The sequence below is a fragment of the Oryx dammah genome, unplaced genomic scaffold, assembly GCF_014754425.2.
Source record: "Oryx dammah isolate SB20612 unplaced genomic scaffold, SCBI_Odam_1.1 HiC_scaffold_26, whole genome shotgun sequence".
Lineage (NCBI taxonomy): Eukaryota > Metazoa > Chordata > Mammalia > Artiodactyla > Bovidae > Oryx > Oryx dammah.
Window position 1 is genome coordinate 59166108 of NW_024070210.1, and position 23811 is coordinate 59189918.

Sequence of the window (23811 nt, forward strand, 5' to 3'; positions counted from 1 at the left end):
ACTTTTATAAAATAAATTTAAAATAAATTGCTTTTAAAAAATGACCGTTTATCTGGATAAGAATACTTACTTTCGGTTTCTGTACTTACCAGAGACTGATAGCAAACTGCCTCTGGCCCTGTGTTCGCCTATAGATTGTACATTGAGCAGCAGCGTCCTGTCACCTCTCTGTGTGTTCGTGCTGGCCTGTTTCCCTGCATTCGTACTTGTTTCCTCTGACTAAAATAGTCCAGGTGCCTCAACCCCCCTCAACTCCCTGCTCATTTATTCTGTGAGTCTCACCCCCTTTGAGGAACTTTTCTCTGACCTTCACAGAGATTTAGGTGGTCTTTTTGTTTTCCCATGCTATAAAACAGTATTCACAAGATTTTGAGAACCAAAGTTTTAGAAGCGTGTGTATATGTGGTCTTTATTAAGTTTTTTTCTGTTAATAGTAAAGTTTCTTCTTTTCTAGTAAATGCCTCTAAGCCTCTTTCCCTCCAAAAAGTCTAGTGAATATAACAAAAGAACAAATTTCATATAATTTTTTAAAAACAAAAATGTTATATTTATTGATTCCTTCTAGGATGGCCCCAGAAGTTGCAGCAGTAGAAAAGAATGGTGGCTACAACCAACTCTGTGATATCTGGGCAGTAGGAATAACAGCAATTGAACTTGGAGAACTTCAACCACCTATGTTTGATCTTCATCCCATGAGGTGTTCTCAGTATTTACAATTATGGAGTTAGTAGTAAGGTCCTCAGGGAGAGTGAAGTACTGACAACTTGGGTAGTCTGAGCTCATTTAAAGTATATTGAAATAATAAAAGTATTCTGAGAGTTGTAGGAATAATCTTGTCTAAAACTTGATCTGTTGTTCTTTCTAAGACAACACAGAGTCTGTCTGAAACTTTTCCTTAAAACAAATTTCCTTTAATAAATATACTAGGATATAGCAGTTATCATTTTTAAAGTTTTAAGTCTTTTTTTTATTCTTCCATTGATTAAAAACATTTCTTTTTTTGTCCTATGTAGAACTATAAACAGATGATAGAATGCAGATGAATTTTTTATTTCTGTTCTCATTTGCTTTTGTTTCTTTATACTTTGTCTAGGAATGATGAAGAGGTAGTTGCTTACTATAATCATTTATATTTTAGAGTATATTATCTTAGAAAAAATATTTGAGAGACTGTGAAGGGGTTTTTAATATTTTGAAGGAAAAGATAAGTTGGGCCAAAATTTAAATTTTTAATGTAAACAGTAAAGGTTAAAAAGAAAATCAGCAGAATAGGGGAAAGTATTCTCCCAACATATAATATTAATTATTGATATTTATTACATAGGTAACTCATTCAAAGACTCTAAGAGCAAAAGATAAATTGTTTATGAGCAAGTATCAGATACTAGAGAAACATGAAAAACTATTGAACCTCACAAGTACCTAAAGATATATAAGTTAGTTCAGGATGGGGAACACGTGCACCCATGGCTGATTCATGTGAGTGTATGGCAAAAACCACCACATTATTGTAATTAGCCTCCAATTAAAAAAATAATAATAACACCAAAAAAAAGATATATAAGTTAAAAGATACCTGCTTTTAGCTGGAATGCTGATAAGTACAGACCTTTAGGAAAATAATTTGGATGTTATCTGTTATGAACAGTACAAATGTTGCATTGATTCTACACTTGTGAAAATTATACTTAGGAAATAGTTCGGGAAAAGTCTAAGAATCAGCTTCAGGCTTGCAGGGGAAAAATCTAAATGTGCAGTCATAAGAGCAGCTAATACATATATGTAAACCAAAGCAGCATGGGAAATTGATTATCAGGGAAAAAAGCAGAATATAATGTTGCCTATTATAATAATTTAGTAATTGGTTAATATTTAGATAAAGACTGAAAAGAAAAGCAGAAGATTTAAAATAATGTCATAGGGTGAGAGGAATATAGACTTTTTTCTCTTCAATTTTCTTTTATATATAAATCATTTAATTTTTAAAAAGAAAACATCTTTGGTATTTAATAAAAAAGACTAAGGAGTTTGCTTGAAAACATTGGAGTTTTGTAGGAAATACTGAAATAAAACTTCCTTTTAAAATCCTTCAGTCTTCTACCCCCATAGTCCCTTAAAAAGATTGGTCAAAGGTTAATTCATGGAGAAGGAAAGTCCTCTTGCAGGTTGATTTCTGTTTCATTCAAAAGGGGAAACAAAGAAGTGGATATAATTTGCCTATTCACCCAAAATAATTGTAGAGGCTAAACATGCAACCTAATCTTAGAGTAGTATATCATCTCAGTGTGTTAACACAATGATACACAATTATATAGACTTATGCTTAAGATATAATACTAGTTATATATGTAACAGTATGGTAGTAAAAACCTTCTCAAATGTTTAGTTGCTTTGCCTTGTGAATAAGAGCTTGTTGGAAATATAAATATCTTCTCTAGAGCCAGGAGAAATTTTCCATAAGGTTTCCAAAATATAAAACATTAATTTCCATATTCCATATCAGTTAAATCTTGAGTACCCACTTATGTAATAATCTTGCATAAATTCATTGCAGAATTGATTCTGATTATTGTATGTAATAATAAAAGTGTTTTGTTTTGCTCTTTAACTGAAATTTTTATTCCAGGGCCCTCTTCTTAATGTCAAAAAGTAATTTTCAACCTCCAAAACTAAAGGACAAAACAAAATGGTGAGTTATAGATATATAGATTTATAGAATTTTATGGTTGAAAGAGACAGAGGTTTAATTCCCTTATTTTAAAGATGGTAAAGCTGAAGCTCAGAGCATTAAACAGTTTCCCTAACGTTACATATCTAATTTACTTGCAGAGCTATGGCAAGGATCTAGGTTTATTTCCTGGTCAGTATTCCATTATAATGTACTGCTTTGGCAGCTTGAATAGGAGATGTAGTGAGGAAATGATCTAAAATGAACACATTAAGATTTTGGAGACTCATTTTGCCTGTATTCCTTTACTTCCACTAATTACATGTTGACTTTCATGAGAAATAATAGGACACGGTTTCCCAAATACAGTGACACTTAAAATCAATCATCATTGGCTTTTCTCTACCTATTTTCCCTAACATTCAAACAGTTATTCCTCATTTGCATCCTAATGTTTTCTCATACAAAGTAAACAACTTGCCTATTCTTACAGTCCATAAGGATGTCTTCAATTAGGTGATAAAAATTGAAAATTATTTTTCTGGTAATGTCTTGCCATACATTTAATAAGAGAAACTTACTGTACAAATAAAAGTTTCCAAATTCTTAAATTTAGTGATTCTTTATCTTTTTGGGAGATACGTGAGCCCCTGGAATTCTTTACATGTATTCATTTTTTTCTGGAGGGACAATCCATATATTATTTCAGATTCTAAAAGGCCTTTCCCCCAAAAAGTCCTAAACTACTTTTTTAATGTTTCATTGGCCTGCCTGTGCATAGTATTATTTAGGAGCCAGGCCATGCTGAGGATAGTACCAGGAATGAAAGGCAAATCACACTGTAGAAGTTAAGGCGTTTATGTCCTACTGCTAGCGGTATTCCTTTGTATTGACACTGTTCTGTTTTGTTTTGTTTTGTTTTTTCTCTTGTTCCTGGTAAACCTAAATTCCTAAGCAACTAGAATTGGAGGACTTTATGGCAGGAATGACTGAATATTCATTCAAGGATGAATGACTGTTAGCTAAAATAGCTACATTCATAGTGAGATTCCAGAACAGTTATTACCATTGAAGTACCTTTGCCAGTCTTAGGTACTTTCTCACTCCATGATATGAGGACCACAAACTACCAATGTAATGTAGTGATTTGATTTCTCTAAAGAGAACTGCTTTGTCATTACTGTCATTGGTAATGACTAAGGTTATTCTTTTTGGTTCTTGCCCAGTCTTTCTTCCCGTGGAATCTTGGCAATGGTACAGTACCTCTCTTTGTCATTAATTCATGATCAAAATGCAGTTCCTTTAATTAAGTAATTAATTTTTTATTAGTTCATTTTTTGTCCATGCCACACAACTTGGAGGATCTTAGTTCCCCCACCAGGGACCAAACCAAGGCCCATGGCCCTGAAATTGCCAAGTCCTAGCCACTGTACTGTATTGGCAGGGAATTCCCAGATTCCTACATATCTTCTTTTCCCCATTTCATCAATACAGCTGGCAGGAAAACTCTCGGTTACTAAGATCACTCTCTCTTCTTTTCCCTTGTTCCTAAGAAATTCAGTGACTTTTTAAAGGTATAGTCTGTTTAATTACCCACCCTACCTTGATGCCACCTAACAATTTGGGTGTAGCAAAACATTTATATATTATATAAATTAAGCAGTGAGAAAAGGTCATTTTGATTCCTAAGTGGTTATAACACAAGGTTATTAACCTTATAGATGACACACCTACCCATTTCTAGCTTTTAGTGTACATTTTAGAGGTTATATATATTAGTATTCTGTTCACTAATTGTATTTTACTTAACAGATGAACCTGGTATATTTTCCAAGGAAATAGTCTGTTTTGGGTTTAGTTTTTTGGTTTACATAGAGCTAAGAGGCCTAAGGAAAAAAATCATATGTTTTAGTCTTTCTGACTGCTTGTAAGTTAATTTAGTAAAACAAAAGAACTAATATTAGTGAAATATATTTATACATGTCTCTTTTTATTTGAAGGTCATCAACATTCCATAATTTTGTCAAAATAGCACTAACCAAAAACCCCAAAAAAAGACCAACCGCCGAAAGACTTCTGACTGTAAGTCATTGAATTTATAGGAGTATTTTCTATAGTCATGCGTTAGTTAGGCATATCACTGGAACAACAGCATTTAGGTTTTTAATATAAAAGTCTTAGTGATCTCTTACAGCAGGGGTAGGCAAGCATTATGTAAAGAGCCAGACGGTGTGTATTATAGGCTTTGTGAGACATATAGTCTTGTTGTGTCTCCTCAGTTTTGCTGTGGTAGCACAAAAGCAGCCATAGCCAGTACATGAAGGGTATGGCTTTAATACCCAATAAAATTTTATTCACAGAAGCAGGTAGTGTACCAGATTTTGCCCATGGTCTGTAGTTTGCCCACCCCTGCCTTGGAGAAAACTCTTTAAAATGTTGCTTTCATCTAAAATTAATTGATTTTCTCTGTTTTGGTTTCTTATGTAAATTTATAGAATGCTCCTGTGTATGTATTTATAAAATACTTTTATATTAGGAAAAGTTGATTATAACAATCTAAGAAAACTTTGTTTAAATGTTATAAAATTTATGTCTTTCAATATGAACATAATTTTATTTTTAAATTTATATTTATTTATTTAAATTAGAGGTTAATTGAACATAATTTTGTTGAATTAAATATATGTAAGCATAGAATATACATGCTTTTTTCTTACTGTGATATGGACTGTACCACAGTATTTATTTTCATGTGCATAATGACATGTGTAATAAATGTCATTGTTTTAGCCAAGGTTGTAATTTGACAGCCTAATATAGATTAGTTAACTTTACATAGAGAAATTATTCATATTATAAACTTACCTCACAATAGTTCTTTAGCTTTATAACATTTAATTATGGATTCTCTCATTAATATTTTTATAATACACTCTAATTCTTTAGCACTGGTAGGCTTCCATATGCTTATCTCTGAGAGTTACTAAATGGAAAAGAACAAATAACAGTTTCTATAAGCCATAGATATAAATGCATACTCATGAAGCTTTGTTTTATTTTTATTTAGCATACATTTGTAGGGCAGCCAGGTCTCTCTAGGGCCCTGGCAGTTGAACTGTTGGACAAAGTGAATAATCCAGACAACCATGCCCATTACACCGAAGGAGACGATGATGACTTTGAGGTAAAGAATGTTTGCAATCTAATAATTGAAAATAAATATTTAATGTGGCCTTAGAGTTTGTTTTTTAATTCACTCTTTTAAGTTAGTTAAAATAGATTTAGTGACAGAGATTAATTAGCAATGAAGACTATACTTGTTCTGCATATAATTACCAATTGATAACTTCTCGTAATCCTAGTTCTGAGAAGGAACTAAGATTATGATTCTTCCTTGCACCATATCATTTTATTTACTTAAGGTTATTAAGTGGTAGCTACAACTAGAATCAGATCTGTGCCTTTATCTTCCCAGAAATCCACAAGTGTTTTCTCTTCTCTTTAGACCTCACCTTCTATAGTGAGAGTTTGATCTTCTCTAAAGAAAAAGGACATCTATTTCCATGGAAATACAGGTTCTAGGAGTATTGCTTTGGACTAAGAGAATGAAAATTTAGCCAGAGCACTTGTACCATGTTATTTGTCACCAAAGAGACTCCTTAGAAATCCATGTAGACATTTGTTTAGTTTCTCTGTTTACAGATGATTGGTGGTGGTTTAGTCACTCAGTCGTTTCTGACTCTTGGAACCCCATGAACTGTAGCCCACCAGCTTCCTCTGTCTATGAGATTTTTCAGGCAAGAATACTGGAGTGGGTTGCCATTTCCTTCCCCAATACAGATCATTAACAGGATACAAATAATTTTTTTTAATTAAGCTGAAGTTCCCATAGAAGATGTTTTCCAATAAGTGTTAAAAATTATTACTTCTTATATAATTACATACAGAGCTATTCATAACTATGCTTTCTTCTCTGAAAATATTTTGAATATATTATATTTAACAATACAACTTCTAAATCAGGAATTAGGGACTTCCTGCCCATTGGCAGGTTTATGCCTCTCTATATATGATACAAATGTATTTATTTACCAGTATCTTTTTCTCCTTTTATATTCTGTTTTATTTCTGTCTCTTCATTCTTTCTTATGCCTTTATTTCCCTTTATAACTCTATCTTCAATTCTGGTAAAACTATAGAACTAAACTTTATGTGTTGTTACTTACTGAAGGAAATTTTCTACTTCATGAACTTAAGTTTTAAATTATTAAGTATCATGATAACTACTAACAGTCATTGGGTAGTCTTTCTGCACCAAGTATTAGGCTAAATAATTTCCATGTTAATTCATCTAATACTCAGAGCAGTCCTTTGCAATAGGTACTATTACGATCCCCATTTTACAAATAAGAAGGAATACAAGTAATTTCATTTCCCCAAGATCATATGCCTAGCAAGTAGTGGAACCAGGATTTGGATTCAGGCAAACCAACTTTAGAACCTACTCTTAGTTAATATACCATCACTTTTATAAATGTACTCAATAGAAATAGTCATTAAAACAGTCTTTACCAACTAGTCATTTTCTAGTATATAACATAATCTTGTCATGTAATAAGGTACCCTGTAAATATTTTATTGAATGTTAAATGAACTTTAATTGAAAATATTAACCCAGTCATAAAGATATTTTAAAATTTAAACCATCATTCGCAGACTTGTAATAATTAATTAATTTAATCTCTTAAAAATCAAAATTGTTAAAATTGTTTTTGCTTAAATATAGCATATTACTTGATTCCCCCAATTAATGTTTTACTGGTTGTGAAAACAACTGAACTCCACTTTCATTCCCCACAATATTTTGCCAGGTTTCCTAAATCTACTCTTACTTTGGAATTGTGTATTTCTGTTTAATGATATCGCCATGCTTTTTAGTCCTTGAAATGCAAAAGCTTGTTCCAGGCAATTGAAAAAACAACAGTGGATAACATTGACATAATCCCTGTCTTCAGAGAGCTCACAGAATGGTCTCCCTGGAAATTTAGAAATCACCAGCAAACAGTTTATAAGTGTAATAACTGTTATGGAATGGGAAATACAGGGTGCTGTGCAGGCATATTTTTGAGACAGGAAAGGACCCACTGTGGAAGCAGTATGTAAGCTGAAAACCTGAAGGATTAAATACAGAGATGGTAATTAAGAGACTGATCAGAAGTGTTCTGAACAGAAGGAATAATAGCATGTTTGAAAGCCTAGTGATAAGAGAACATGGTATGCTTTAGGAACTAAAGAAAAGTTAGTCTGTTAGAGCAGAGAAAAAGGAAGAAATTTGGTGGGAGATGAGATTATAAACTAGATATTTCAAGTAAAAAAAAATTGAGAGCTTTAATCTAAGGACAGTGGAAGCCATTAAAGGGTAAGGGAGTGATATAATTAGATAAGCCTTTGTTGTTTTTTTTTAAGATCTCTGACTTTAGACTGATGATTTTGTTCCTCAGGTCCTCTTAAGAGACTTTTGAAGTTATCCAGGATAGAGATACTAATGTTTTATAGTAGGATGGTACGGCAAGGATGGAAAAAAGTGAAGTAATTCAAGAATTATATGAGAGAGTGGTGACCAAATGTAGACTTGAGGGTGGAGCCTGATAAAAGGATTACTCCCAAATTTTTACTTGAACAGTTGAATAGATATAAAAGTGCCCTTGTTGAGATTGAAATACTAGAGTAAGATCAAATTTGGGAAGAAAGGTGAGTTCAGTTTTATATATGGTAATTTTTATATTGTACAGATTTCCAGGTGGGAGGAAGGCCTAGGACAGCTTCCTGAAATTTCTCCCTTAAATTAAAAAATCTAGTATCCTAAGAGAAATGGCAAAGGAATAATAAAGAACATTAAGAGTCAGAAGGAAAGTTTGAGAAAGAATACTGCCTAGAAGTTACATTAAAGAAATCTTTGAAATTAGGTATGTTTGACTACTTTAAAAGGATAATTTAAAAATACTAGAGGTGAAGCCAGATTGGAGTGGTTTGAAAGATAAATTTATTTATGAAATTTAGTTGTGAAAGAGGGGAGTAAGACAGAACAGTAGATGAAAGAAAATGAGTTGATGGTGGGTTTGTCTGTCTTCTCAGTTCAGTTCAGTCACTCAGTCATGTCCGACTCTTTGCAACACCATGGACTGCAGCACGCCAGGCCTCCCTGTCCATCACCAACTCCTGGGGTTCACTCAAACTCATGTCCATTGAGTCGGTGATCCCATCCAACCATCTCATCCTCTGTCATCCCCTTCTCCTCCCACCTTCAATCTTTCCCAGCATCATGGTCTTTTCAAACGAGTCAGTTCTTCACATCAGGTGGCCAAAGTATTGGAGTTTCAGCTTCAACCTCAGTCCTTCCAGTGAATATTCAGGGCTGATTTCCTTTAGGATGGACTGGTTGGACCTCCTTGCAGTCCAAGGGACTCTTCTCCAATACCAGGTATTGGAGGTAGGTATTCTTCTCCAATACCACAGTTCAAAAGCATCAATTCTTACATGACCACTGGAAAAACTGTAGCCTTGACTAGACAGACCTTTGTTGACAAAGTAATGTCTCTGCTTTTGAATATGCTATCTAGGTTGGTCATAACTTTTCTTCCAAGGAGTGAGCATCTTTTCATTTCATCACTGTAGTCACCATCTGCAGTGATTTTGGAGCCCAAAAAATAGTCTGACACTGTTTCCACTGTTTCCCCATCTATTTGCCATGAAGTGATGGGAGCAGATGCCATGATCTTTGTTTTCTGAATGTTGAGCATTAAGCCAACTTTTTCACTGTCCTCTTTCACTTTCATCAAGAGGCTTTTTAGTTCTTCCTCACTTTTTGCCATAAGGGTGGTGTAATCTGCATATCTGAGGTTATTGATATTTCTCCTACCTGCCTTCTGCCTCTCTGTTTTTTGGCTATTGATTGATTGTTTTTTATGTGGGGCAAAAAAAGTTTAAACAGGATGTTTATGAAAAGGATCCAATGGTAAGAGATAGAATCTAGAGAAGCAAGATGAATAGACGAAGTCCCTAAACAGGAAGGAGAAAGTGAGATCTAGATTATAATGAAGGACTTAATCTAGAAGAAACACTTCTTGAAAGGCTTTCTTGGGAAGTGTTGTCTAGAGAGTGGAGTAGGAAGACCTTGAGCTTACCTCCTCCCATCCTTGAGCTCCCCTCCTCCAGTGGGCACACCAATTGCAAGTATCTAGAGAATGACCTGAAGACGAGCATAAAAGATTTTCTGCAACTGAAGATATGAAAAACGAAGCACAGTGGGATGGGTAGGAGAGGCAGAGACATAATATAGTCAAGACCCACCTCCCTGATAGGCAGCCCACAAACAGGAGGATAATTACATTTGCGGAATTCTCCTCAAGGAGTGAAGCACCAAAACCTATATTGGGCTCCCCATCTGGGGTGTCCTGCACAGGGAAGATGGGCCCCCCAAAAATCTGGCTTTGAAGGTCATCCTTCAAAGGATTTATGTACAGGAGAACTAGAGGACTATAGGAAACAGAGACTCTGCTCTTACAGGGCGTGTGTAAAATCTCACATGCACAGAGTCAGTAATTTGAAAGGAACCCACCTGCAGATCTTGGAGAAACTCTTGGAGCAGCAGGAGGCAACTAGTAGTCCCCCTGAAGAATCAGATGCTGGCTCCAGCTGAATGTAGGAGTTTTTTCTACCACTAGGACACTGATGCTGACAGGCATCATTGTGGAGCCCTCCCTCTACCCTACTAGTGCTGGAGGCTTACCCACCCACTGGCAGACTGGCGCCAACCCCCAGCTTCCCTGTCTCCATAGCTAGCCACCCTTGAACCTGGCCCTGCCATCAGTAGAGCAGCACAAGCTCTGGGACCCTGCACCAGGAAGGTCATAGCAGCTGACCGGGCCAGGGGCCAGGCCTACCTACCAGCACACCCAGTGGTCAGCCTTGCCACAATAGAAGGGCCCAGACAGGCCATATACAGGGCATGCTTAGAGGATATAGTGCTGCAGTCCAGAGGGGTGTGCTGCTGGGTTCCATAAGATATCTCTTACAGAATGCCACTGCTCCCAACTTCAAGAAGTGTAGTCAATCTACTTAATACTTAGAAATAAACACAGAGAACTAGGCAAATAGAAACAGAGGACTATGGTCCAAACAAACGAATAAGACAACCTCAGAAGAATAATTAAAGAAAAGATACACAATCTGCCTGTTAAAGAGTTTCAGGTAATAGTCATAAAGATACTCAATGAATGCAAGAGAGAGATGGAAGAACATAGTAAGAATGTTAACAAAGAATTAGAAAATATAAGGGGGAACCAAATAGAGCTGAAGAATACAATAACCTAAAAACTACACTAGAAAGAAATAATAGCAGATTTGGTTATATGGAACAGGTCAGTAAACTAGAAGACTGAATAGTAGAAATCACCTAAGCTGAAGAGGAAAAAGAGAAGAGAGGGTTTTTTTTTTTTTAATGAGGGTGGTTTAAGAGACCTTTGAATCAATATCAAGTATACTAACATTCACATTCTAGGGATCCCAGAAGAAACAAAGAGAAAGGGCCAGCATATGGAAGCAACCTCAGTGTCTACTGATGGACTAATGGATAAAAAGGATATATATATATTCAGTGGAATATTACTTTGTTGTTGCTGTTTAGTCACTAAGTTGTATCCAATTCTTTTGCAACCCCATGGACTGTATCCCATCAGGCTCTTCTGTCTAAAGGATTTCCTGTGCAAGAATACTAGATTGGGTTGTCATTTCCTTCTCCAGAGTTTCCCTGGTGGCTCAGACGGTAAGGAATCCATATGCATTATGGGAGACCTGGGTTTGATCCTTGGGTTGGGAAGAGCCCCTGGAGAGGGAAATGGCTACCCACTTCAGTATTCCGGCCTGGAGAATTCCATGGACTGTGTAGAATCTGTAAAGAGTTGGACACAACAGAGAAACTTTCACTTTGCTTCTCCAGGGGATCTTGCCAACCCAGAGATCAAATCCACATCTTCTGCATTTGCAGGTGGATTCTTTACCACTGAGCTACCAGGGAAGCCCCGGAATATTACTCACCCATTAAAAATAAAATCTTCCCATTTTTGACACCATAGATGGCTCTAGAAGCTATTATGCTAATGAAATAAGTCAGAGAAAGGCGGATACCACATGATCTCACTTATATGTGGATCTAAGAAGCAAAACAAAATGAAAACGGACTCAGATACAGAGAAGAAACAAATGTTTGCCAGAAGGGAGGCTTCAGAATGTGGACAAAATAGGTGAAGGGGATTAAAATGTACAAATATCCAGTTATAAATAAAACTTAAGAAATACTAATTTCTCTTCTCCAGGGGATCTTCCCAACCCAGGGATTGAACCCTGGTCTCCCACATTGCAGGTGGATTCTTTACCAGCTGAGGCACCAGGGAAGCCCATTGAGGAGAATGGATGGGTTAAATGACTAGAGATATGTTTTGGGGCAACACTGAAGCCTCAGAAAAGATGAATTTTCAATGTGTGATTTTTCCTCCAGCAGTCATTGCTACCCCAGATATAAACCAGTTAAGTCCCTCCAGGCTTGTCATTTTGGTATGCCAGTGTAGAAAAGGATGGCAGGGAGTGAGAATCAAATTTAGGATATATGCAAGAGATCACTTGAAATTATGGACCACTACATCTAAAGTGGATAGGAAGAAAAGTGAAGATAGAAGAAATGCATAAGGAGAATGAGAAAGTAATGGATTGATTGAAGGACTTGAGATTTGGTGTGAACATTTAAAAATTATTGGAGTAATGAGAGAGTAAGCTCAAAGGATGAGAAGTTTGGAGTATGATGTGAATTCATATATCAGACCTGATGACAGATTCCAGGATATGATCTTAATAGTATAGAGTCCATTGAAGTGTGGTAGAATGTCTTGAGAGAGAAGGTCAGTAAACTCTAATCCAGCGCAATGGGCTTTTGAGTCCTTTGGTATGATAGTGGGTCTTAAAGTAGAGAAAAAGACATATGACCATTGTCTGAATCATTAGTGAATGAGAGTGAGTCATCAGAAATTTAACAGATAGGGGTTGAACTGAACGCATTGTTTCAAAATATCAGGAGCTTATTCAAAAGGGTGGAATAATAAGCTTTCTCACTTGGTTTACTACAAATCAGTCTCTCTCCATACAGTATTTCTCCTGTCCATACCCTTTTATATACTTAATCAGGTTACTCTTAAAGCTGACTCTTGTGATAGCATTCCCTTTCTGTAAATCTCCAAAAAATTCTTTTGCCAAGAAAATAAAATTGAGAGCTCTAGCCTGACATTCAGAACCCTTCATGATCTGGCTTATCCTCCCTCAAATGTCTTTCCAGCTTGTCATCTCTTCACTTAATGTTCACCACATTCAAATAATAACCAGCTTCAATTCCCCTAAACTTGCCACAATTTCCTTTTTTTTTCTTGCATCACTTTGTTCATATTGTTTGTTCTGTCTGAAATGCTTTTTCCACCTTGCTGCACATTCAATGCCTACTTGTCCTTGAAGGCCTCACATTAGATTACAACTCTGTCATGAAGAATTTCTTTACCCCTTCCAATGGCAGTCATCTCTCCTTCCCCTGGGCATTAATAGTGATTTTAATGAATGCCACTTATTCTTTTCTAGTGTTTTAAGTATTTGTGTATGTTATCTTCCTAGACTATAAGCTTCTTTGAGGATAAGATTTGCATCTGATTTTCCTTGCATCTCTTCAGTATATATATATATATATATATACACACACACACACACACACACACACACATATATATATACCCTAGGGTTAGGGTATACAGTATAAATGTGTGTGGAATAAATGAATTAACTTTTAAGTATCTCATATTCATTTTTTTTAAAATTTATCCTTCAATTACTTTATTAGTAGGTAGTCATGTCTATCAATAAATAAGAATTTAATTAAAAAGAGAAAGTTTGACCTTCTAACTTTGTCACAGAAATTCTTTTAAGTGTATATATTATGTTTATATTCACAGCCCCATGCAGTCATTCGTCATACCATTAGATCTACAAACAGGAATGCCAGAGCTGAACGGACAGCTTCAGAAATCAATTGTATGTGTTTGGTATACATTTTCAATTGGTGGTTTTGGAGGGTTGAGCTGGGTGTTCTTGTGGGATTTTTTATAATAATAAAATCTCAGGCCATCTGTGGCTATATACACACATAAACAGGATACCTCTGAAATAAAGGTTGCTTTTCTGGTTGTAATGAAATTCCCTTGGTTTTCAATTAAATAGTTTTTACTTTCTAATTATAAATGTAATACATGTTCACTGCAGAAAATTTGCAAAAAGAAGAAAGTAGAAAATTAACATTGCTAATAATCACATCACTCAGCACCAGCCCACAGATAATATTTTGCTGAATTTCCTTCAAAGTTTTTCACATGTAGTTTTACATGGCTGAGTTTATACTATGCATGAAATTTTGCTTAATATAGTTAGAAATATTTCCCATATATTAGCCTAGGCTTTGTAACTGTTATATTTAATGGTTTTATCCTCCTCTATTGAGTCGATGTGTTGTAGTCCCTATTGTTGGATATTTGGGTTGGTTTCAGTTTTTTAAGTCAGATTAGCACCAAGGTGGATATTTTCTAAAATGCATATTTAAAAGGAGAAATTGATTTTTATTCAATAAATTAATCATTGACATAAAAATGTTATATTAACAACATTTGTCATTTTAGCCACGTTAATTTGGAAGAACAGATTTACAAAGAATTTTTAGGATGAGTATACTGACTTAAGTGCATAATTGTTTCAAAAAGATTTAAAAGTATTTTACATTAAAATAAGCTCTAAATAAAAAATATAAACCATAGTGGAGGAAGATAATAAGAATGATTGCAGATGTGTATTTTATTTTCTTGAAACCAAACATTTCTAGCTTTCTGTATGCAGCTTTGGAAATCTAGGTCAATGGAGAGTTAGAATGTCCTTCCCATATCTGTTATTTCACTCATGCATTTTCATAGTTAAACTCATAATTCAAGATTTTCTGTCTTTGTTAGTCCCAGATTGCTGATACTTTTTTATGCTATCTTATACTATCCCCAGCAAACTCTCTGGGTTTCAAATACCAAACAGAAAAGCAGCTGTTTATTTTTATATTTTAAAATAAAGCTATTATAAAGCTATTTTCTTTATTTTATGCCACTGTATAGTATTCAATTAATGTAGTATAAATGTATCTTTCCTTGTATAGCTTTTGTTTTCGGTGTCGTTATTTAGTAACGCCTTCCTGATTTTAAGGTTATAAAAGGATTTTCCTGTTGTTTGTTTTTTTGTGTTTCATTTTTTATAATATAAATACTTAAATCTTTGATATAAGGTATTATTTGCTAGAGGTATGAAATATGAATTCAACTTCAGTTTCATTCTAAATATCTACTCATTTGCCTTGATACTGTTTATTAAAAACTTAGGTTTTCACTAATAGATTTGATATGCCATCTTTATTATATACTAGGTTGCCACCAGGGCTTTTTCTGGAAATTCTATTCTCTTGCATTAATATACTTAGTCCTGTGCCAATCACATACTTCTGATTATTAGGTCTTTATAATACCTGTTAAAATGTATTAGAAATAATCCTCCTATTTTCTCTCAGCCCCTCCACACACGCGCGCGCGCGCGCACACACACACACACACACACACACACATTGTTGCAATTCCTTTTTATTATATCTGGCCATTATATTTTCCTCACATAAAACATAAGAATCAGCCTACTGAGTTGAAAAAAAAAAAAAAACACCTCTCAGCGTTTTTACTGAGATCTCATAAGTTTGTACACTAACTTTGGGAGAATTGACATCTTTATGATATTCTGTCATCTTAATCAAAATAAGCTTCCTCAGAGAGCTCAAAGCTTAGTTCTTTTATAAGTTCCAGAGTACTGATTCCTTCATGGAATTTGCCCTGTGTGCTGCAGGTACCAAATAGAAGATGGTAGAGTTGAAAGTCATTTTATTGGTCGATCTTTAAATTCTCCCAAGTCTTCTTTTGTGTCCATCAGAAGTGTTTCATAGTTTTGTTTTTGTTTAATAGGTTTTATACATACCTTGTTAGTTCTGTTGTTAGTTTTTTGTTTCAGTTTTTTAAATTAAGCTAGTAACTTACATACAGTAAAATGCTCAAGTGTACTGCACAGTGAATTTTTAAATTTGTATACACTCATGAAACCACTACCCAGATCAACATTATCAGAATCTCTGAAGGATTCTTCATGCTCCTTCACAATCAACACCCTCCTGTCTCCCTGTATCACCCTGCCTTCCCACTGCCCTGGCTAATCACTATTCCTATCTCATCACTATAGATTGGTTTTTATGTGGTCTTGATCTTCAGATATATAGGATCAACTAATACACACCTCTTTTGCCTGATGTCTTTTGCTCAGTATTATGTCTGTGAAAGTCAGTCATGTCATGTGTGCCAGTAATAGTTTATCGTTTTCACTGTAATGTAGTATTCCATTGTATGATTATAGCATAATTTATTCATTCTTCACTTGGCTGGCATTTTATTTGTTTCTAGTTTTGGGCTATTATGATTACTGTAATCATCCTTACTGTGTGTTTTTAGTGGACATAAATAATGGTTATCAGTTCAGTTCAGTCGCTCAACTCTTTGTGACCCCATGGACTGCAGCACGCCAGGCTTCCCTGTCATCACCAGCTCCTGGAGATTGCTCAAACTAATGTCCGTCGAGTCGGTGATGCCATCCAACCATCTCATCCTCTGTCGTCCCCTTTTCCTCTTGTCTTCAATCTTTCCCAGCATCAGGGTCTTTTCCATTGAGTCAGTGCTTCTCATCAAGTGGCCAAAGTATTGGAGTTTCAGCTTCAGCATCAGTCCTTCTAATGAATATTCAGGACTGATTTCCTTTAGGATGGACTGGTTTGATCTCCTTGCAGTCCAAAGGACTCTCAAGAGTCTTCTCCAATACCACAGTTCAAAAGCATCAGTTCTTCAGTGCTCAGTTTTCTGATCTTGGCCTAATCTAAGACCACCAGAGTGTAGTCCAATAAAGTCATATTTATTGACTCCTTGCAGTGAGGGAGAACACACACCAGAGGAACCATGGAACATCTTATTAAATAGGAAAAGAAGAATTAGAGAGTTTGGGGGAAAAGTGGAAATTAAGTAAAAATTAAGTGAAAACTTAAAGCAAAGTAGGGATGTATGTGAAAAGATCTATACTGTAAAAATAGATTCGGAAGCCTGTTTCTTTGTAAACTTGAAATGTTGTATTCAGAAACTCCTTTAGTTGATGGTCTGTATCTACGTTGGAAATTAAAGCTACTTCTCTCTATCAGTGACCTAAATCTTCCAGGTGAGAGTGGAATGGTTCATTTTAATAAATATGATTTAATAAAACAAAGTTTCTGACTGTCTTTGATTTTAGAGACTGGTATTTCTCAATAGGAAAGTATGGGTAGTTCAGAGAGGGGATCATCATGTGATGCTTTACTTATGTAGCATATCCTTGGGAGAAACATTGTTTCTTCTCTACTTTGCATTTGGATTTGTGTCTGTTTGATGAATGTGTCTGTTTGATGAATGTGTCTGTTTGACCAGTCTGATGAATGGTCAGGCAGATTACTGTCTCATTCTGATCCAGATATGGGTGTATGACCTGAATTTTCTGTTTAAAAAAATTTTTTTTAATCTGAAAAGCCACTTTTTGGTTGAGTCCAGTTGATAGTGAAGGCTCAGCCTCTGTGCACAGGTGCCAAATCAAATCTCAGAGACAGTATTTGGGGTGCGATAGAAAAGAATAGCTTTATTGCTTTGCCAGCCATAGCGGGACAGAGCTCCTGCCCCAACTTGTGTCTCAACCTGGGAGGAGTTTTATAGCACAGTGGTTCAAGGGTGGGTGAGGTTGCTGATAAGATTAGGGTGTGTGCAGGGCCTCCACTCCTCTAATTTAGCCTCAAGTAATCTTCTTGATTACAAAGATCATGGCATTGGGTGCCATCACTTCATGGCAAATAGATGGGGAAACAGTAGAAACAGTAGCAGACTTTATTTTGGGGGGGGGGGGGCTCCAAAGTCGCTGCAGATGGTGACTGCAGCCATGAAATAAAAAGATGCTTACTCCTTGGAAGAAAAGTTATGACCACCCTAGACAGCATATTAAAAAGCAGAGACATTACTTTGCCAGCAAAGGTCCGTCTAGTCAAGGTTATGGTTTTTCCAGTGGTCATGTATGGATGTGAGAATTGGACTACAAAGAAAGCTGAGCACCGAAGAATTGATGCTTTTGAACTGTGTTGTTGGAGAAGACTCTTGAGAGTCCCTTGGACTGCAAGAAGGTCCAACCAGTCTATCCTAAAGGAAATTAGTCCTGCGTGTTCATTGGAAGGACTGATGTTGAAGCTGATACACCAATACTTTGGCCACCTGATGCGAAGAGCTGACTCATTTGAAAAGACCCTGACGCTGGGAAAGATTGAAGGCAGGAGGAGAAGGGGACAACAGAGGATGAGATGGTTGGATGGCATCACCAACTCAATGGACATGAGTTTGAGTAAACTCCAGGAGTTGGTGATGGACAGGGAGGCCTGGCGTGCTGCAGTCCATGGGCTTGCAAAGAGTCAGACATGACTGAGTGACTGAAGTGAACAGAACTTTATTTTCTTGATGAACTAATCCAGTTCTGTTAATATACCCTTCTGTGGTGTTTCTCTGCTATGAAGAGTGCTGACTTCTTAAAAGACCTTAAAGACTTTGTTATGTGTGTCCCTTGAGCTGGAATCAGGACCCTGCCCCAAGAGCTGCACTGTTGTTTCCTGGCTATCCCCCTCCCCCACCTTTACATCCCTTCCCTTCCCAGGTTGAATCTGCCCTTTGGAACTCTGGGAAGGTGGGGGATGCTGAGTTAAAGGAGATGGGAGAGAGAAAGGCTTCTGTGCCCAGGATCCCTGTAGGGTCCTGCTTGGTTTCACAGTTACCTAGGAAACCAACTAATTACAAAAAATTGGCACCAAAGGGAATTTGAGAGGTATCAATAAAGAAAATGACTGCCCAACTATTGGTTTAAGTGTATGATTTTAGATGACTCACAAGTAAATTTTAGCCAGGTATTTGGACTCATAACAAGGGCTAAGGCTACAAAGAGCAGGATTAAGAATAAAGACTCTACAGAGGTAACAAGTAGTCTGTCCACAATCCAGAACCTTCAACTGGCAAGGAGGAAGAAGAAACTGTAGCTAAAGAGCTATAGTATGCACATTAAAGTATGAAAATCAGAGTCTTCTGTCATCTTGTTCCACTGGACTTGAACAAATGATTCTTTTCATATTGTCATCAGCTTGATTCAACAGATTTGTGTAGAAATTGCCTTCTTGCAGTCATCTACTTCTGACGATTATCATCTGCAGTTTGAGATTTCCTACTGAGACCATCTTGTGTTGATTTAAATTGGCCCATGTCTCTGTAATTAAGACAAATTAATACAAGGATCATTGCTCTGTTTTACCATTGTATTAATTATTAACATTACCTGGCAAGATTCTATTTATTGAGTTTAGAGAGAAGTTTCCCAGAAGACAGTTTCTGAGTTGTAAATCATGAAAAGATTATTTCAGAGGAAACACTGCTTGGATATGTTTGAATATAAAACTGTGTAGTGTACAAGTCTCAGCTATATTAGTCTGTGATATTGTAGAAACTGGAGTTAGGGGCAGTATTCTTCAGTGTATAAGATACTCAGTTTTGGGTTTATTGAGAGAGAGTTAATGGGCCCCTGAGGAAACTGACCTCACTTTCATTCAAGCCAAACAAATAAAACCCATTTTAGGCTAAGGAGGTCTAAGAATTTCTAAAAGTTTATCCAAGTTAAGTTTGAAAATTCCATTTGTCCTTCTTATTTTACATGAAGACTAAGAATGATAAAGGTGATAGAGATTTTGAGGAAGATTTGTTGTCTCACAAACCTCCTTAGTAATAGTTATAGACAAGTGAGTGTTTACTAGAGAAGTAGTTAGAATTTTCCCAGGTAGGAAACACAAACTCAAGCAACATTTTTTGGCCATTGTTAAGGTTGAGCCTTAAACAACCTTTGAGCCATTCTAGAAATAGATATACGATCACCAAAGCAAAAGCCTTTGTTGTCAGGAAAACTAGTTTTGAAAAATTATCTGAAGAATAGCATACCCATGTGTTCCTCAACATTGGTATTTGTTAAGCTGCAGGTTGCAACGCAGTCCATGACATCAATTCAGAGTTTTTCCTAAGGCACAAAATAGAAAGTATTCAACTGCATCGGTTGGATTAATAGATACTATACTATGAAACTTTTGTGGAATTTGTTTGTTGTTTTCTTAGCAATTTGATGGTGTCAACTACACATTGAGGGTTTGAATCCATTTGTGGTTGCCGTAACTGTTGACTTTTTAAAAAATGCACAACATGAGAGTTAAGTTTTATTTGGGGTAAAATGAGGACTGCAGCCTAGGAGACAGCACCTCAAATAACTCTGAGAAACTGCTCCAAAAGAGTTATGGGGGAAGGACAGTATATTTATGATTTTGGTAAAGGGGGCATACATGCAATCAAGCACATACTTAAGTAGAAAGTTTCTGCTGGTCTCATGAAGCTTCTGTTACTTACAAGAAACAGTCATCACCATGAAGGATTTTAGCGCTTTTCTAGGTATGAGGAGATAGAAGAATTGGGCTTTTGAAAATCAGCTTTTAAAAATACCTATCTGATGACTTGTCCTGCCAGCCAACTACCCCTACCCCGAGCACAGGGGTGTGCCAGGTCAGCAGCTGCAGCAGCACATGATTTAATCCTTGTGGAGATAGATGTGTGTGTTAGTCACTCAGTTGTGTCTGCCTCTGCAACTCCATGGACTGTATGTAGCCTACCAGAATTTCTGTCCATGAAATTCTCCAGGCAAGAATCCTGTAGTGGGCTGCCATTTCCTTCTCCAGGGCATCTTCCCCACTCAGGAATGGCAAGTGCCAATTTGTAGTTGAAAACTGTGATGTGCCTAGATGAATTTTTGTTTTTATTTATTTGGTATTAACTGAGTTTCTTAGATCTGTAAGTTGGTATATTTTATCAGCTGTATAAAATTTGGGGCCATTATTTCTTCAGTTTTTCTGCCCTAGATTCTCTCTCCTCCTTCTGGGACTCCAATTACATGTTAGACCATGATGTTGCTTCACAGGTCACTGAGGCTCTGTTCTCCCTGCCCACTATAAACATACCTAAGGTGTCTTTGTTCTCTGTACTTCAGTTTAGTTTCTGTTGCCCAGATTTTAAGTTCATTGATCTTTTTCCTGTTGTATTCTGTTATTTAAGCCTATCAGTGAATTTTATTTTGTATATTGTATTTTCTGGATCTAGACTTTCATTGATGTAGATAGATTGATAGAAAAATAGATAAATAGATGGATAGATAGATGGATGATACATACATGTATACATATATATATAGTTTTTATCTCTCTACTGAGAATTTCCATCTGTTTACTTATTGTGTCCATCTTTGCTAATTTCAACAGCTGTGTCACCTCTGAGTCTGTTTTTTAAACTGGTTATGATTTTTATTTTTTTTTCCTACTTATTCTGTAGTCATTTTTTATTATATCTTGGATGTTGTAATACAACATTAAATGTCTGGATTTTCACCTCTTTTATTTTAAAGAGTGTCTGAAGCGTAAATTAGCTGGTAGGTCATCTCAGTCCTTTCAAGGCCTGTCTTAGATTTTACTACAATATTCAGCAGTTTTTCCTCTGGGTGGAAATTCATTTCTTTCCTTTTACTGTGTGATCTTAAAACTTGCATTTAGCTCACAGCACTGTGTTAGCGGTTTTCTGACATACCTTGCAGAGTATTGCTTTGCTTGTGGGCAACTTAGTATGCAACCAAAGATTTCTCTAAGGAGACCTCTTGGTATATTTTTAGAGTTCCTTCTTTTGTTCAGTTTTCTCATTTCTGGTATTCTGCCCTTCAAATTCCCACTGTCTGAGAAGCCCCAAACTACTCCTTTTCCCTGTGCCCAGTGAAACTGTCTTTGGGTTCTGTTTTCTTAGAAAGTGAAAGTGTTAGTTGCTCAGTTGTGTCCGACTCTCTGGGACCCCACGGACTCACCAGGCTCCTCACTCCATGGAATTCTCCAGGCAAGAATACTGGAGTGGATAGCCATTCCCTTCTCCAGGGGATCTTCCTGACCTAGGGATTGAACCCGGGTCTCCTGAATTGCAGAAGGATTCTTTACTGTCTGAGCCACCAGGGAACCCCTCAACTATAGGTATAATAAGTAAAACAGGAATTAGATTTACCCTTCTGCTATAAACTACTAATTACTAACATGTAATACAAATATGTGTGTGCATACAAGGTATATGAAGCAATTATTTTGAAGCAATAGATTACCAGACATCACAGGTTTATAATCTTTGATAGATGGTAGTAAGATCGTTACTCACCCTGGCTTTATAGGGGTAAAGAATCTGCCTGCAATGTGGGAGACTACGTTCAATCCCTGGGTTGGGAAGATCCCTTGGAGAAGGGAATGGATACCCAATCCAGTATTCTTGCCTGGGGAATCCCATGGACTGAGGAGCCTGGCAGGCTGTGATAGCTCATGGGGTTGCAAAGAGTCAGACATGAACAACTAACACTTATGCCTATAGTAACATCTTTTGGAGATAAATGAGGATATATCATAGAAGTCCTCCCCATCTTTGTATTTTATAAGCCAAACACACAGCCAAAGGTACTGCTAGGATTTTTGTTAAAGTGAAACAAAACAACTTGGAGTCTATTTTTTTTAATTTATTTATTTTAATTGGAGGATAATTTCTTTACAATATTGTGGTAGTTTTTTACATCAACATGAATCACCCATGGGTGCACATGTGTCTCCCCATCCTGAACCTCCCTTCCTACCTTCCTCCCCCCTAAGTTGTCCCAGAGAACTGGCTTTGAGTGCCCTGCTTCATGCATCAAAGCAGGTCATCTATTTCACATATGGTAATATACATGTTTCAATGCTATTCACTCAAATCATCCCACCCTCCCCTTCTCCCACATAGACCAAAGGTCTGTGTTTTACATCTGTGTCTTTTTTGCTGCCTTGCATATAGGATTGTTGTTACTGTCTTTCTAAATTCCATGTATATTTGTTTATATACTGTATTGGTGTCTCTCTTTCTGACTTACTTCACTCTGTACAATAGGCTCCCCACCTCATTAGAACTGTGGAGTCTGTTCTAAGCAGAACAATGATATTGGAGATTCTAGCATTCTTTGCCATAAGTTATGGTTGTAGTAATTTTAGACTTGTCATAAGGAATTTGATTTTTTTTTTTAAGGAATACTTTTCATGTGATAAAACATCTTAAATGTTTATGTTATAAAAGAAATGAAATTGACATTTTTATTTTCAATTACTGTTACTGGTATGGATGGATACAGTTGATATTTTGCTATATGTTTAATGAGAATTTATGAACTTTCTCTAGTAATGTTTTAAGTCTTGAAATTAGCTAATTATATAATTGTTATGGAAAATGATATTTTCTTTCTTTTCTTTCCATATTTACGCATTTTATAATTCATTTCTAGACCTGCATGCCAGTATTTCTTGTGACTGAAAGAAAAATACTTTTAACTCATCTCTGTCTCAAATCAGAGAAGTGGTTCTTTGTGAATTATAGTAATGGCTCTTAAATTAAGATTTTTTTATGTTAAGTCATTATAAATAATCAACTTTTTATTTTATGTTATTTTTGAAAAGTAGAGAATACATTTTATGGAATATCTTTCTTTGAAAATTTTATGACTTAATGTTTTTGTTTAGTGTCATGAATTATGTAAGTGCTCTGTGTTGCTTTATAAATCTTGTTTTTAGGGATAAAGATAACTGGATTCTTTTTGAAAGACTTTTTTTTAGTGTATTTTGTTGACCAAGATTGTATTTAGGAAACTTGTATCTCTACAATGCAAGTGTGTATATTTTAATTTTTTGGTCTTTTAATCACATTGTATTTTAGAATTTTAAAAATCTGTGTACTTCATGAGTAGGTAATAAGTCATCCTTT

General features: G+C 36.0%; 1 protein-coding gene across 3 annotated transcripts in view; it reads left to right on the top strand.

Annotated features, from left to right (window-relative positions):
- The window catches only part of MAP4K5 (mitogen-activated protein kinase kinase kinase kinase 5), a 114821-nt gene that overhangs the window by 57474 nt on the left and 33536 nt on the right, over positions 1 to 23811 (top strand). For all 3 annotated transcript variants that reach the window (XM_040226777.1, XM_040226780.1, XM_040226778.1), the window contains exons 10-14: positions 566 to 697; positions 2627 to 2689; positions 4669 to 4750; positions 5736 to 5852; positions 13714 to 13792. In XM_040226777.1, the coding sequence (XP_040082711.1) occupies positions 566 to 697; positions 2627 to 2689; positions 4669 to 4750; positions 5736 to 5852; positions 13714 to 13792 (473 nt within the window). The remainder of the gene's footprint in view (positions 1 to 565; positions 698 to 2626; positions 2690 to 4668; positions 4751 to 5735; positions 5853 to 13713; positions 13793 to 23811) is intronic.